Source organism: Eutrigla gurnardus (genome assembly GCF_963514095.1).
Source record: "Eutrigla gurnardus genome assembly, chromosome: 1".
Taxonomy (NCBI): domain Eukaryota; kingdom Metazoa; phylum Chordata; class Actinopteri; order Perciformes; family Triglidae; genus Eutrigla; species Eutrigla gurnardus.
In genome coordinates, this window is record NC_139915.1 from 18,707,618 (window position 1) to 18,724,973 (window position 17,356).

The following is a 17,356-nucleotide window of genomic DNA, read 5'->3' on the forward strand; positions in this document are numbered from 1 at the left end:
GTCTTTTGGCACAGTTTACATTTCACATTTTTCTGATCGACATCGTCCTCGCTGAACCCAAAATGTTGCCAAACGATCGATGACGCATTTCTTTTGGGAACGAGGTGCTCTTCCTCCTCGACCAGATTTAAGGTACGTGTCCACAGAGGCGATTTTAAACGCGTGTGGACGCGCCGCTTCCCAGTATTGCACACTTGGTGGGCTGCCACTAGAGGATCATTGACAGGCGCTCTCCTTTAAACAACACTTTTCTGCGAGCGTTCGCGAGCGTTCCCGAGGCGGCGAGTCGAGCCCGGCGCCTCTGATTAGCATAAAGTAGATTCGACTTCAACTTTAGGCAAATGAGAAGCGGCCAACTCGCGCGCCGTCTCTCGACATTCGCCGCGACGCTACCAGAATGCATTGCACAGCTTTTCACATAGACAATGAATGGGACGCGGGGAAACACCGCTGCCTGTGGACACGCACTTTTACTTCGGCTGCCGCGGCAGCAGCCGCTTCATTGTTTAAACCGGCGGGCTCCATTTTCGTCTCACCCACACTTTCCCTTCTTGTTACAGACTGGATGGGGTGGAGTCACGTGACTGCATACGCTGTATATGTAGAACAGTACAGCCGAGCGTCTTAAAGGGACATGAACATACTGGTAGCCTACCTACACACACAGCCAAACAAGAAAAAAACTACTTTTTTTTTTTTTTTTTTTAAACCGAATATACCGACATGGGCAAAATGACGTCGGTTGTCGTCGTAAATTTCGGTATCGGTACATTTTCGGTGTATCGCCCACCCCTACTAGGATCTATAATCACATCACATGGATTCTCCTACCATTGTTACGCAGATGACACCCAGCTGTTCCTCTCTTTGCCCCAAACCTCCGACACCCACATTACAACTTGCATATCAGATTGTCTGGCAGACACGCAGATTTGACCTCTACAATATCCGCAGGATCCGGTCTTTCCTCACAGAGGACGCAACGCAACTCCTGCACTGGTCATCTCCTGCCTTGACTACTGCAACTCTCTCCTGGCTGGACTCCCAGCCTCAGCGACTTAACCATTGCAGCGTATCCAGAACACTGCAGCATGTCTTGTCTTCAATCTACCCAAATTCTCCCATGTGACCCCTCTCCTCCGTGACGCCCACTGGCTCCCTGTTGCAGCCCGCATCCAATTCAAGACGATGGCACTGGCCTTCAGGGCCATCAATGGAACGGCACCCATCTACCTTCAAACACTGGTCAAACCACACACCCCGGCACTGGTACCACCATTGCTGAAATCAAACCAATGTCTTTCAGCAAAGTCCTGACTCTTCTCGGTTCTGGCGCCTCAGTGGTGGAACAAAATCCCGACAGGACAGCAGAGTCACTTGCCATCTTCCAAAAAAGGCTCAAGACTCAACTGTTCAGACTTCCCCTCGACTCTGCATAGTATGACACCCCCCCTCCCCCCCACAAAAAAAATCCACTTCTATGTTCTTACCTATAGCACTTTGATCATAGCACTGATGTCCTTTAGGTATCCTTGCTGAACAGCTACCACTTTACTCAGATGAGGACCTAACACCTATTTCTATTATTTATTATTAATTATTTCTATCTATTCTTCGTTTCGACAAATGTACTTATTGTACTTCGCTTTGGACAAAAGTGTCTGCTAAATGCCCTAAATTTAAATGCATACAAATAATACATTTTGATCAACATGACATCAAGCAATTCACAATGCAGTAAACAGCAGAGCATTGTACATACTCATTGCATGGATGTACCAAAGCATTTGCAACTTGTTCAAAGAAATGAAATTTTTATGTGCACAATGACAATGATGTAAAGATTGAACAAGTATTTCAATTCTGAACTGAGAAATAGACCAAAGCGACTGAGAAAAACTGTAATAAAAAGAACTCAACCATTCACAAGCTCCCACAGCTGTCACATTCAAACAGCTTGTCTGTCCAACCAACAGTCAAAACCCAAATATATTCTATTAAATATCACAGAAACTAAGACAGCCAGTGACTGCTGGATGTCTCTGTTTATTTTCAACGATCCCGGTCAGGTCCAGGTGGACTTCAGGAGGTAGGTGGTCCAGTACTACTGGGACCGCACATCAGAAAGAAGACCACCATTCTCCACGATCCAACTGTTGCACTACTCTTTTTCTTTTTTCATGATGTGAGTCGATCACAGAATCTCCCTCTCAGCTGATGACTCCGTTCATTTTCCTTTTGTGAATTTTCGCAACAATGTATTAAAAAATGCATTGGGCTCAGTGTACGAAGTTTCTGTGCATAACGAAGTGTGGCGAACTAGGTGTGGCTTGTGAGCGTGTGAACAAGTTGAAATTCATGCTTGAGAGCCCTGTGTAACCGCTCTGCCAAAATGACCTACAATACATTTTTTCTTAATCTGATGCTAAATGATGGCCATCCGAGCCGTAAGCGACCTGTGTGGCGTGATGTCAGCAATGATGTGTCATAGCAAGTACCAACTCTATCCGGTAGAAGTTAATGTGGTTGTGTTTTTGTTAATGTCGTTGTTGTTTGCCCTTCAGGATCACCGTATGTATCACCTCCTATACAGCCTGCTCTCCAAAACATTACCTACACAACTCAACTGCATCAAGAATTACAATTTTAGGGAAACGTATGTTGTGGTGGATTAAGTTTGGTCTTAAAATGTCACACATTAGTTTCACAGAGTCCTAGAAGTCCACGTAGGGAGAAGGTCTGGGTGGTGCACGGGTCTAAAAACACACAGGGCTTCCACCAGGAGACTGATGTTAGTAGATCTGTTGAGGTTTTGTCTTGTTTCAGTTACTAAGTCATTTTAATCCAAACCCTGATGCCTTTTTTAGTAAAATATCGCTTTGTTTCAAAGTGTTTCAAATGGTTTCCCATGAAACATAAATGTGAATGTAGCTTAGTTTTATGGGAACTTTATTTAGTGGAAGACAAGGATGGATGACATCCATCGATCAATCAATCTGTAACTTTGCAACAAGGAAAGTGTGTTGAGTCCTCTAGCTCACCACATTTTAAGGCCATTTTAGCCGTCCAATCAAATGCCAACGCTCTGTAGCACATCACTCAATGGCCTTGGAGGGAGGAAGAGCAAGTCAACTAACTTCTCTTAACTTATTTTAACTCACACCATGATCGTATTTAAACTCAAACCAGCAGCTATGTGTCATTTACACTACAGGAGTTTTTACAATAACACAATACCTGATTGTATCTGTATATGAATTGTTGTATGAGGATACGTTGATCTGAATTCATAGAGAATAAAAAAGTTTGCCCTCTTCTAGTACGTTATTACTAGAACAGAACATTGATTGACCTCACTTCCTGTTACATGTACAACACAGGATCTACATTTTAGTAACTGCATACATTTTTTTCACAGTCATTGTAATTCTAAATGTGTCCTCACCTCAGTCTAGCGTCCATGTGGGCCACAGATCCAGGAGACAGGGTGTGGATGTAGATCCCAGGACACCCATCACCAGACGGGACGCAGCACAGTCCAATACCCAGACCAACACCGGCCTCTGGGAAGTCATGCATGATACTGTTTATCATTAAAAGAGTTTTACACCCAACAAACCACAGCAGAGCCAGAGAAAAGGCTAACAATTGACAAAAGACTTGACTTGTTAATGATTGATTCTGTAAAAATGAATAAGGAATAATGACAAACTCATAACCCTGAAGAGAAAACAACTGATTTTTCATGATTCTGAAACTAAACATGGACATCAGAAAGATGTGGGTGTTTTACCAGGACCGTATTACTGAACTGAAAGATTGTTTCCATTATGTGAAATGTAGGATCTAGTGTTGCTTTGGTCAACAAAAATGATGACGAAATATCGTCGTCAATGAACCTTTATCACGTGAGGAAAACGAGACGCAGCGAAAATGCTGGTCATGTGACGATAACAATAATTAAATATATAATGCATATAATGCAATATTGTAGACGAATAAAAACGAGACTAAATGTGGTTTACAAAATAAAAACTATACACAATTTTCATTGACCAAAAGATAGTGTAATTCATTTTTTGACAGAAATGTGCATCAACATTAAACAGTAAATCAGTAAATCTACAGAACTTTCTATTCCAGGGCTGGATGAAATGTAAACGTAAAGAAAAGGTTCTGGGCCCGGTTTCCCGAAGCCTTCTTAAAGCCTTCTTAACGCTACGTCATTCATAACCCCTACTTAGAGTTCCTAATTAACATTTTGCGTGTTTCCCAAAACGTTCTTTGCTACGAATCTCTTTCGTATGTCATACGTTAGTAAGGTTGGTCTGGAGCGCCCTTAGAGCCTTCTTAGCTCTAACGTAGTGATGTTTCAGCTCCTGACGCTAGTCGTCGCCACTGTACAGTAACCCAGAAATCCCTGTTGCGCATGGAACTGCACATTGCCAGTGCTGTGTTTCACCAATGGTTTTAAGTAATTCATGAAGAAAATAATTGCTGGAAACACACAAGCACAAAATAAAATGTGCATGCATTTCATCACAAGTCTAAGCTTTACCTCAACCTCAGAAGTAGCCTAGGTATATTACAGTGTCATTTAATTAGCCCATTAGGCCTAGTCAATGTCAAGGCATGCACAATCCTGCAAGCAATTTGGGAAATTGGCACATCGTCAAACAATTTGGGTCTGAGTGCTAAAATGTCATAAATGGATGCCGGTGACGGTTGTGAAATGTGGTAAAACTATTGCAGCGATACAACGCATCCGAAGTGATGGGCGGCGTATCAGTGTAGACATGCAGGATAGCAGGATAGGCTAAGTTGTTTATTCATTCCAAGTTCGCATCTGTAGCCAATTGAAGCCAATTGAAATGACATGTTTGAATTAAACATGTAATTAAGGATGTAATTGGCTCAATCTCCTCTGCTGTTATACAGTAAATTTTCCAGTGTTAAAATGCGTTGTCAAAGTATTTTAACTCTTACGGAGTTCTTTCAACAATGGACAGAGTAAAATTGAACAAGATTACTATACTTACACTTACTTACATATCTCATGCAGTGACCTATTTGGAAGATTTTGGTTTGACTTGGTTGATTGTTTCCAGGTGATGGCAAAGTCTGCTCTTGGTTGAACACTGCTAAAATGATTCAGTGTGTAGCATTATAAATGCACTTTAAAGACATTTTCAAGGCTGTGAGAAATGTCAATACAGTATTATGCAGTTTAACAGGAGATTTTCTCCAGCGTTCAACTGAAAATATGTTTTTATAATGGAGACTGTGATAAGATTTGAGATTTTATATATTATGTTTACATTTAATGCCAATATTTCATGTTTACTTGGAATAAATATGTATTAAGATTAGAGTCCGACCGATAAAGGATTTTGAAGGCCAATACCGATGCAAATGTTTGTTGATTTAAAAATCCGATATTCCGATATATCGGCCGATATTTTTTACTTTTTATTTCAGAAATGCGTAACAAAACATTAACAGATTTCCCTAACATAAGTTATTTGTAGTTATTTATGAGTCTTCACTAAAATAATATGATAATGCAGTTTAAAAATAAACTTGTTTATTTTATTGACACAACGGAACAGAGGAACATAAAAATATATTAAAGTTCTGATAAATAAAATGTATAAAAATACAAACTTAAGATATAAAACTTAAAGTCCTTTGAACAATAACAACAACAACCAAACCAGTATTAAAAGACTTGTTAAGCTTCATAAATATAACTTTGAACAAGACTGGAGACAAATTCTGTTAAGTTCTATAAGGGTGTTTCGTCCGTTTTTATTTTATTTTTAAAATATTCATTTATCGGCCATTATAACTGCTGATACCGATAGTTTGGAAAATGCCTAATATCGGCCGATAATATCGGCCCACCGATATATCGGTCGGGCTCTAATTAAGATATGGATACAAATGTGTGTGTGTTTTTTCCCCCTGCAAAGATTAAGTTTTGTGTTGTATCACTGGGAGAGAGTAGATTAAATGTGGCACTGGTAGCAGTTGGTTAAAAATCAACACTCTTTGGAGTAATTTCATAATCAACATAGTGTAAAGTAGGTTTAACACTGGAAAAGTTATTTCGTAACACTTAACTCTTTAGTGTTAAATGTGAATAACACTATGGGCCCTAGTTTCGTGGCGGTCAGTTTGGCAGTTTGGTGGATCGCCTGCGCTAAGATGGGTGTAGCGTGCAGCAGGGGGAGCGTCACAGATTCAGCTTGGCGTAGCAGAAGTTTCGTGGCAAAAAGCCTCGCCGAGACTGCGCTGAAAGCCCGCCAGCTTCAACCTAGTCTTCTGTTGGCGTAAGGCGCAAGGCGCAAATAAAGTCCATTCATTCAAGGCCAATCACAGCTGGCGGAGTGGAAGTTTGGCTGACCGGCGCGCAGTGCGCACACGTCACCGAGACCTCACAGGCAGGTTTCCACAGTTCCAGGCACATTTAAATGCAATAAACAATCACAACAAACACTATTTAATGCAACTAATTGAATCAACACGTAAATTTATATCTATATAGATTGTCCCGTCACATCTGACGTCAGATCCAAGGCGGATGGCACGCGTAACGGAAACTCAGCCTCTCGGACCAAAACATCTCCCTCTCTCTCTCCTGTTTTTTATAATATCGGCATTGTTATTATTATGATACGCACGCACAGCGCGTGATGCGCATGGTGGGAGCGGCGGCGTTGCTTCTGTCATTGGGTTGTCAAGTGACGGAACTTGCACTGAACCTCCCCTAACGCATTAAAGTTGAGGAGAGGAGCTCATTTGATTGGTGAAAATCTGAATCAGCTGTGTTAATCCCAGTCCACGCCTCGTCTCCTCCTCGTCTCCCGCTCAAGGTACGTGTCCACAGGGGCGATTTTAAACGCTTTCACAGAGCTGTCCTGTCTGCTCCGCAGTTCACACAGACCAACATGGCGGCTCGTTTGGAAACTTTCTCTTATTTTACGAAAATAGTTCACCGAAAGGTGTTTCTGAAAAACATTTTAAGCGAGAAATATGCTATGCAGTTGCTGAATCTGTCTTTATTTTAGATCGACAACATTCAGTTTAGAAGATTTTCGCGAGCGGCAAGTCGAGCCGGGCGCCTCTGATTAGCATAAAGTAGACTCGACTTCGACTTTATGCAAATGAGGAGCGGCCAACTCGGCACGCCGTCTTTCGAAATTCACCAGAATCCATTGCACGGCTTTTCACATAGACAATGAATAGGAAGTGTGAAAACAACGCTGCCTGTGGACACGTACCTTGACTTCTTACCCCGCGACGTAAGAAGCGAGTCGAGCCCGGCGCCTCTGAATGGCATAAAGTAGATTCAACTTCAACTTTATGCAAATGAGGAGCGGCCAACTCGCGCGCCGTCTCTCGACATTCGCCGCGACGCTACCAGAATGCATTGCACAGCTTTTCACATAGACAATGAATGGGACGCGGGGAAACACCGCTGCCTGTGGACACGTACCTTCACGCCTTCTTCTCCTCCCTCTTTCCCACTTGCGCAGGTGGGCGAGACGGGAGGTGTGCCTGCGCGAGCCTGCGCGGTGCACAAACTTGCAAAGTCCAGGCGGACACACCCCGTCGGCGTGGTGCACGTGCGCTGCGTGCTGACTACGCCTAGTCTACGAAACTAGGGCCCTATGGGTGTTACTTCTTACATAGTGTAAAACTTGATTAACACTTCTCAGTGTAATGTAGTGTAGTGTAAAATATTAACTCTTACCAGAGTAAAATTGACTCTGGAAATTTAACTCTATGTTCAGTGTGCATTTAACACTCTGTAGATAGGGACCATATGTTTACTGAGGTAGTGTTAAAATTAACTCTTTAAGTGTTATATTTACACTGGCGATTTTACTGTGTATATTTTCTATATCTTTTTTTTAAATCAGTATAGGCTATGGTAGTATGTTCGACCATGGTTAAATAAATGTTTAGGCCTAGAAGGATTTCTAGCAAGGTTTTATTCGCAAACACTGCCATAGCCTACATTTTATAATATAGTGCTGTCATGCACCTGCGCATGAAATGCGCATGAAATGGAAAATCGAACTCTGAGCAATCGATTTCAGTACTTTCTTTCTGGACAGCGCCGTGCACGAACAACGTAAGGAGTGTTTCTTAAGAAGACTCCTAAGAGACCGTTTGGGAACCACGACTATAGAGGTAAACAACTTTGGTAAGTCAATAACTTAGGAGTCTTCATAGCGCGCAAAGAGTGGACGTTATCGGGAAACCGGGTCCGGTCATTTCCTTACAGTCTACATGGATGTAAGCGCCCTGAATAAACACAAACGATCCCATGGTCAAACAAGCGAACATTTGTGTGAACACCACATAATGTTTTTTTTTCCAGCTAAAACAAAGCTGGTGGTTGTTGGACCAGTGGAGATGGTCTGATGTCCAGTTTGACCTTTTGTGGTGGTTTTGAGGAGAGCATATTAATTGTATGTTTCTAAATTACAATAATTGAATCATGAAATCCCTGTTGATTGAATGTATTTTCTTTTGAATCTGTGTATATTATTTTTCAGGAATGCAAAATCCATAATCCTACGAGGAATTGTAGCGTAGTGAATTGATCTAAATAGAATTAAGAGCAGTCCTCTGTAGGACCCGTCCTACCATGGAGACCCAGCTGATATCTCACCTTTGTGCAGGACGATTTCCATCATGACGCGGTCTCTGGGTTTAGCAGGTTGTGCCGGGACTCCGGCTGAGTTACTGCAGGTGTTGTTCAGGTAGTTGTAGTCTCCCATGTCAGCACTGACCCTGGCCATGCCGGTGGTGGAGCTGAGGGACCGGGACCTGCAGAGCTGGGCTACCTGAGTCTGACCACACAGGGCCCCCACACGAAGGCTGGTCCTCACCACCAGAGTCAGCAGGCCCTTCTTCATTTGCTGCACAAACACATTACAAATCACTGATACATGATTGTGGAAATGTTGGGCATGTTCTCCAATTACAGTTATTACATCATCAGCCTTCGTTCCTCTGATGCAAACCTCCTGCCTCCACCACTTAGGACCACGCACCGTACCTGGGGTGACAGAGCTTTCTCCATCGCTGCCCCCTCCCTCTGGAACCCCCCCCCAACACATCCGTGACTGCACCAACCTCACAACATCCACTTGCCAGATACGCTGACCAACAACATTTCCTCATGTTACAGTAATAGAAAACCTAATCCATTACACGTGATTTTTATGAGGTTGGATATATTGCTTTGATGCTGTGACGTATGTTTGCATGGGAGGGTTCTGCATGTATGGGATTTCCTTCATGTATTCATTACTTTTAGGTGACTGGTTTGGGGATGGAGCAACACATCTATTATCATGCAAAAACAACAAGTGTAATTATATACCTTGTAAAGAATTCCTCCGTGATGTAAACTTCTGATATGAATAAATCCAGAGCCTTGTACCAGGAAGCAGGATTTGTGCTTGAGGTAACTTCAGGATTAACTCTGACCAATCAGAGCTCAGGGAAATTATATTACACATATACTAAGGAGGTAAAGTCATAATCCATACTATAAGCAATGGTAGAAGGACAGTTGGTAAAATGTGAATGTGTATATGACAATATTGGAGCCTTATTCTTTCAGCTGTAACTTTGATTTAAGAATGAATAGGCAATCAAAATGTAGGCTCCGCCCCTTTCACGTGAACGCACTCACAGCCAGACTGAGAAACCCAGGTGATTTACTGAGTTGCTAACCTCCGTTGTGATTTAGGACCATTGCTGGATCACAGTTAGTTTGTTAGATAGTTAAATAAGATTAACCTGATTACAGAAACCTGGGTATGTTGAGCTGACTTCAGCCCTCAGGAAACCACATTTCCTGCAGAAGTGAACATAATGTTCCTCCCACAATGACCTTATCAATACATAGAACGGACGTTCTACCACTGAAAGGTTTAACTGTTCAACACCTTCTCTGTGGTCCCATCTCAAAGCATCTCAGCAGACTCTCACAGTGAGTTGGTCAGTGAACCAATGTGTGTTGTCATTCATGTCATTGGGATCCGAACGTCAGTGTTTTACCTTGAACTTTTGCAGAGCTTCGTCATGAGTCAGACCATGCAGTGACTCTCCATTCAGCTCCAGGATCTCATCACCTGGTACACACAGAAACGTCTACTTCATATCAAGTGACACGATTTAAAAATTAAATGGAACAAGAGTTCCCATCATGTCTAACACATTTACAATCTGATCTTCATTGCTACTTTGTTTCTTATTTACAGTTGTTAAATTCAAATTGGCAACTGCTAAGGTCTGTTATACCTCATCAGATGGTTAAACTGCTTTAATTGTTTACTTTGTTAATTCCTACAAAAGTCTGGTCTAACTGTTTTTTGCTGATGTGTATGACTGAAGAACAAGAGAAAGGACGTTTTGGATAATTTCCTTCATTTTTACCAATTAAAAATTATAGTAAAATGGTATATATGTTTCTTTGTTGTTGTGATACTTATTCCAGCCACACGAGGCAGAAGTGCACCACAATCACATCTTTTAAATATGATTAAAAGCATTTTGCTACACGATGCATCGCCTGTAGAATCTCTGAAAGGAATGAGTTTTTACTTCACTATCTTACAATAAGGTAAGCTATCTTACAAAAAACAAACCTTGTGATATCTTTCATCATTTCCTGGAGCTGACCTTATTATTTAATTATTATTTTTATTTATATTATAATGTTTGTTTATTTATTTGATCCCTTATGCCCTGTTTCAATGTTTTCATGAAGGGGTTCTTGTTTAATTTATGTAATAATTTAATTAATCACAATTAAAAATTAACCATTTAGATGCCAGTTTTGATTAAAAAATACACACTAAAATACAATATTATAAAATCAAATTTGGGCCCTGTCCAGGGTGTACCCCGCCTTCGCCCAATGACAGCTGGGATCGACTCCAGCCCCCCCGCGACCCTGAATACAGGATAAGCGGTAGACAATGGATGGATGGATGGATGGATGGATGGATGGAAAATCAAATTTGACTTTGATTATTATTAGTATCACCGGCTGACCCATCTGAATAATAAGTGAAAAGATTGATTTTGGTGCATAATTTCTTTTTGTATAACGTCAGATTTATGCATGTTTTTACAAAACTATTGCCTTCTCAACCTTGTTTACATTTTCGCACCATGCAATCCGCTGCACTAAAACTGTTCTGGGGCATGTGGGTCATGTTGATCTCTTCTGTGAAGTTGAGGGGATTGAACATCGTTTTAATCGATTGACTTTAGAAACATGTATCAGAAATACAGGCCTGTAGCAGGATTTGGGCTTAGCGAGGTAACTTCAGGGTTAACTTTGGGTTTTCCGTCCTACGACGCTGGTTCACTCCCAAGTCCGTTTTACACCGACGGGATTGCAGCTGAAAGAATCAGGCTGATATTGTCATAAACCACACTATAAGAATACATCTAAGCATCACATTCATGTGTTTAAAGTTATTTTTTCAGCTTTTTATTGCGGGAGGACAGCGTGAGAGTTAAAGGGGCAAGAGAGAGGGACGACATGCTTTAAAAGCGGACCGCAGGGCAGATTGAACCCGGGACCTCTGCAGGGAACCTCGGTACATGGGGCGGTAACTCTACCACTGAGCTCAGGACACTTAAAACATTCATTTAATCAGTCAGATCTAGTAGTTCCCTTATGATGGGCAGTCATATTACGACTTACGCATTCACACTTGGTGAGTTTTGCCAGCTGTCCTTTCTGCATTTGGCAGATGAAATTGTTGCTTTTTGCCTGTATGATATTTTTAACTTTAATTTTTCTTCTTTAATTATGATTTGCTTCTCGTACGTGAAATATGCCGCTCTGCTGCCCATAGACTAATCCATGTCTGCAATTGGTGCGCACATGCACACACACACACACAATCGTATTTTGTCATGATAGGCACCAGTCCCTACTATCAACATATGAACAAGCTTGCCATTTTTTTGTCACAGTTGCCTGTAATCCTGCACATTGACAGAAATTATGAAAATTCCTAATTTGTTCTGGTTTCAAAAATTCAATATTCATTCAAAAACACACTTCCTGAATTACTGACCTCATGTTTATGGCTAGGGAACAATCACAGCCAAAGTTATTGCAATAAATGTGTCATGATCTGTGTTTTTGTCATGTTCTGTTTCCTTGGTTTTGATTTCCTGTTTTATTTTGTCCCCAGTGTGATTTCCTGTCTCGTACTTCCTGGTCCTTGTTGTTTCCGCTGTCTTGACTCCCCCACCCTCTCGTGTTGATTACCACGCCTGCCCTGATGTGTTTCACCTGTTCCTCGTCAGCTCCCTGCCTCCCTGTGTATATAGTCTGTGTGTTTCCCCTGTCTCATTGGTGGATCATTGTCGATGTTGCTGTCGCTGTCTTCCCCTGCATGCTGCACCATGTCTTGTCTTTGGATATTTTTGTACCTCGTCCTGCCTCCCGTGTCCCTTCGTGTTTTGGTTCCTTTTTTGTAAGTGTTTATTTGATGGACATTTTTGCCTTTGTGGTTTTTTGGTTGATACTTTGTTCTTGGCTTAGTTCTTGTTTTGTATTTAGTTTATTATTTAAATAAATCTTTCTTTTTTAACTGCATTTTGGTCCTCACCTCCCCTTTTTATCCGAGTCTCTGTCTTGCCCTGAACCTGACAAAATGCACCCCAACTACACACTTTCCCTTAACAGGGCATAAGGGTTAAGTCTAATTTCATTTACTTATTTATTTATTTATTTATTTATTTTTAAAGAGAATTCATGTTTTCCTCAAAGGGAGGTTTCATTTCTCCATGCACAAGATACCTGTAAGTGTTGGCAAGTTATGCACATGAACACAACAAACAGTAATTATCTTGAAAAAAACTGAGAAAATTATCTTGTTCTTGTCACAAACACAGGAGAGAAAACGATTGAGATCAGACTTAGATTTGAGTGCTGGCATGTAAAACAAATATCTCAACAGACTCAGGGAGTTACAGATCTCAGGGAATTACAGACTATACATTTACGCTTAGCATATCATTATAATATTACGTGAGTATAGGGCTTCCCATATAATCCTTCTATTCTCTGGGCTGACCTTGTGTTCAACAAATTACCATGTGATTTTAAATATTTAGGTTTATAAGTGTCATATTGAGGGACAACTATCAACGCTACATTCAAATAATGGATGGTTTTAGCATCCATGATTTTAAATAAATTCACTTTGGGGGGGGGGGGGGGGGTCAGTGCAATTAACTCTGAGCATGGTTTGGGCACTGACACACAATTTAAAGGGACACCTGGAAATTCAAAATGCATTTAAAATGTAAAATTAAATACTAATAGAAAGCAGCAGGATGACACTATAGGGAACAGAATAATGTGGCAAATGACTCAAACCCTGAACAATTGTAGATGAGCTAACTGTCCAGGATGTGATCTCTCACCCTCCTGCAGCCTCCCATCAGCAGCCGCTGCACCTCCAGGGAAGATGGTCTTGACGTAGATCCCCATTGGTCCGTACATGCTGTCCCTCCCACCCACTATACTGAAGCCCAGACCCTGGGAACACAATCATTACTGACAGCATTAGAACTGATTCATGTCAGCAAAAACGATACTCACAACCACAACAATAATCATGATTAACGTGATTAACATTGATGACAGAAGTAAATTAGGACCAGAACACTAGTTGAGTGTTGAAACTCAGTCTTTTATAAAGAATAGAAGCTAAACAAACACAGGACTTTAACCCAGGAGACAATTGTTTGTGTGAAACCAAAACTCAGCATTGATTTATTTGGAACCCAATGACAACAAGCATGCCCATGGGGCAATCCATGACATAATTTATAATAACATATGAATGGTAGGCCCTACTGTTTTGAAAACATTCAATCAGTTTTCATAATCCGTAAACCAACTGTTTTTTTGTCAATCATTAATGTTCATGTAATTTCCATTTGTATTTAAGTCAGGTTTTTTTCATCACATTTACAGTAGTTACAGTAGAGGTCAAAGAGTAGGAGAAGACATTCAGTTGTATCACTGTCTGTGGGATCTTGAGACTTTGAACGCATCACAGAATCTCAACCCTAAAGCCCCTCCCCCAGAATGCCCCAACAAGTGCGTGCAATCAGGGAGTAAGCATCGACAGGGAGGCAGGCCGTCCAATGATTTTCTCCAGCCTGACTTCTTTTATTGGACGGGGTTTTTACAGTCCTGACACGGCCACAGATTCGATAAGAACTACAAAATAAAAACTCGAGGCACTATTTTTACTCCACACAGTACATATAGTTACAAGGAAAGTGTTTTGCTTAATTATCAAGTGACCCAGTTCATGAACCAAGATAAATACAAATGTGAAATTGCACTGCACATTGAGAGCAGAGTTATGGTGGTGTATGTTTCCTACCTTGCCATGGCCCTTCATCAGCACAACATTACAGATGATGAAGGCTTGCACATTGCTGCAGGAGTGAAGCAGCTGGGCAGAGCTGAGAGAGCGGGAGGGCCGGTGGACGGGCTGGAGGGAAGCATGTAACACACAGACACACTGGTCACACAAGGCAGGTAGCTACTTCTGTCTGTCACTGCCAGCATGGAGCAGCATTGTGAACCTTACTGTAAGAATTACAGATCATCCTTAAAGAGGAACTAAACCCCAGAGTGTTGGCAGAACTCCAGGAAATTCAACAAATGACCCTAGAATGTGAATGAGGCATTAAGTTATTCACCATGCTATAGTTACAGAAATGAAACAGCAGCACATGAACTGCTGGGCTGGTCTACATTACTTTAACAAGTAGCTGGACTTCACTGTTTTCACCTCAACGTTCATGATGACCCTTTCATGCCAATCGTTGTGGTTGGTGACTAAAGCTGCCTCCAGATGATCAGCCCAATAGCAAAATTAAATTGCAGTAACCGGGATTCAACCAGTGGAGGGCAGTCACTATGTATATTTATAACCCAATATGTAAAATTCAAATACTTTAAAATTAAATGCCAACATTTGGATCTGAATCCTTGCTTGGTGTCAATGACACCGTGTCATTAATGAGAGAACTGTAATCAGCAAACTGACTGAAACTACATCAGACTGACTGCTCAATGTTTCCTGTTCCAATTATGGCTGGATTCATCCACTAGACTAGGGCTATTCAATTGGCTGCCCCGGGCTGAATCCCACGAAAGAATATTTACTAGCCCTTTTTCTGGAAAAAAAGTGGCAGATATGAGCTGCCCTCTCTCATCTCCACGCAGCACAGTGTAGACTTGCTCCACAAGGCACGCGGCCACAATCCTCACCCCGCGCTCCCGCTACGTTGTTCTTGGTGTACTTTACGTTCCTGATGTTGTTCTTATGACCGTTCCGTCTGGTTTAATCACCACAATGTTGCTTTCTACTTTGAAAAAACGGAAAGGTTCCGGACTGAACCGGACCCGTACTTTTATAATAATAATGCCGCTGTGTGTCTCAAAATCCGCTCCGCTGATGCTGTCCACTCACTCGCGCTCAAATGCGCTGATGCAGGCCGAGTGTTTACTAGAAATATGTGCAGACGGACTTGTCAGTAAAGTTTCGGTCTTGTTCTCTGTGTTGTTCTCTCTTGTTGATGACTTTAAGACGAATATTACGACGTGATGACGTATGTACAACAGGCAATCTGGCCGAGACCCATTTGGGCTGGAGCAATGTGAGTGCAAACCGGCGAGGGACCCCTGTGGGGGGGGGGGATGGTGCCGAGGCTCGGTACGGATCGAATGGCAATGGTGTGAGTGCGCCCTGAGTTAACACTTAGCCTATGTTCATTAAAATAAGGATTGTTTATTTGATAAGCTGTGGAACTCTGAGTTAACCTATTTCTACCTGTATTTTTGATGAACTGTTCAGCTGTTGCAATTTGAGTAAACCTACAACTTAATACTTGATAAAATAAAGACAATATATGCACTTATACATCGTCATAGTGTTTTACAGTATCTGTAGCTATTAATGTGACGCTCATCGTTTTCAAGCCATATTTTTTGGCCCCTCATTTTGATAATTTCCATTAACTGGCCCTGATTCAAAACTAATTGAATAGCCCTGCAGTTTACGGTTCCAAAGCATACGTGTGCAGCTACATCTTGATTACAGTAACTCCGTCTGCAGTTTCTCTGTGGGCCCACATGTCTTAAAACCAGATTTGGACACAAGACAGTCCCCTTCAAGACAGTCCTCAGGATCAGGACTCACATCAAGGACCTCATCATGTAATTTATTATGCTCTGGTGGTGGATTTTTCAAAACTAGTGCACACACTAAACTTTGGGCTTTGGAGTCTTTGAGTTCTCCTAATAATGACAAAAAAATGGAAAATGGAAGTCCACATAGGGAGGAGGTCTGACTGGTGGTCCACCAGGAGACTGATGTTAGTGACTCATTAGAACCACACATTGATGAGACTATGGCGCTGTTGGGGACCTAACCGTTAGGACTACACAATGCGGCCTACAAAAGCCTACACAATGCGGCCAGGACAAAGGAACAAAGGAGATAAAAACTACAACCACCATTTTAGTGTCACCTCGCACCTGGTCGCGAGATGTGACGTCACACAACTGGTGCCCTATTGGCTGACAACTGCAGGGGACTCCAGGGGGTCCGCCGGACCAGCCGTGAGCTATAAATCCTGGCGCCACCAGAAGAACTTCCTCTCTCCATCGTAACTCGCGTTACACCAGGAGGTGAACATTACGTCTGCAGCGTTTTCCTTTGTCCTAGGCCGCAGTCTTTCCCCCAAACTCGCTGGACGAGCAACAGACTGTTTTACCCCTCTTTTTCTCTACTCGTTTTATTTTTCTTTTGTTTATAATTTTGGATCCCGAGGAGACCACCGCGACAGCGCGACTCTCCCATTCCCCGCGGTAAGAAGAAAAACTTTCTTCGCCCTAGCTACTAGCAGAACGGATAACTCGACCCGTCTTTGTCTGAAATCAGCTGACTAAATCGCCGAGCCCCGCGATTGTTCCTCATTTCCTGCAGAAGGAAGAATTACTAACGGTTTTCTTCAACCAATTGGATCCGGCACTGAACAAGCGCCCATGAACTACCGTCCGTTGCCGGCGTCAAGGAACGCCATCACCGCACGGGACGAAACCCTCACATCGACGCATCTCACATCGACAAAAGTAAGAGGCTATTTGTCTGGGCAGAAGCAGAGATTCGATAGTGTAGGACATGCTTGTAATTCTTGTTAATGTGTTTTAAGTTCTGATCGCGGACCGCCGAGTCCGTTTGTTCATGTGCTGCTGTATTCGAATGCTGAT

At 42.1% G+C, this 17,356-nt stretch overlaps 1 protein-coding gene across 5 annotated transcripts in view; it reads right to left on the minus strand.

Annotated features, from left to right (window-relative positions):
• The window catches only part of il16 (interleukin 16), an 85,105-nt gene that overhangs the window by 35,476 nt on the left and 32,273 nt on the right, over nucleotides 1-17,356 (minus strand). For all 5 annotated transcript variants that reach the window (XM_084006560.1, XM_084006561.1, XM_084006559.1 and 2 more), the window contains 5 exons: nucleotides 14,457-14,567; nucleotides 13,483-13,597; nucleotides 10,084-10,157; nucleotides 8,684-8,933; nucleotides 3,446-3,563 (listed from right to left, as the gene is read on the minus strand). In XM_084006560.1, the coding sequence (XP_083862686.1) occupies nucleotides 3,446-3,563; nucleotides 8,684-8,933; nucleotides 10,084-10,157; nucleotides 13,483-13,597; nucleotides 14,457-14,567 (668 nt within the window). The remainder of the gene's footprint in view (nucleotides 1-3,445; nucleotides 3,564-8,683; nucleotides 8,934-10,083; nucleotides 10,158-13,482; nucleotides 13,598-14,456; nucleotides 14,568-17,356) is intronic.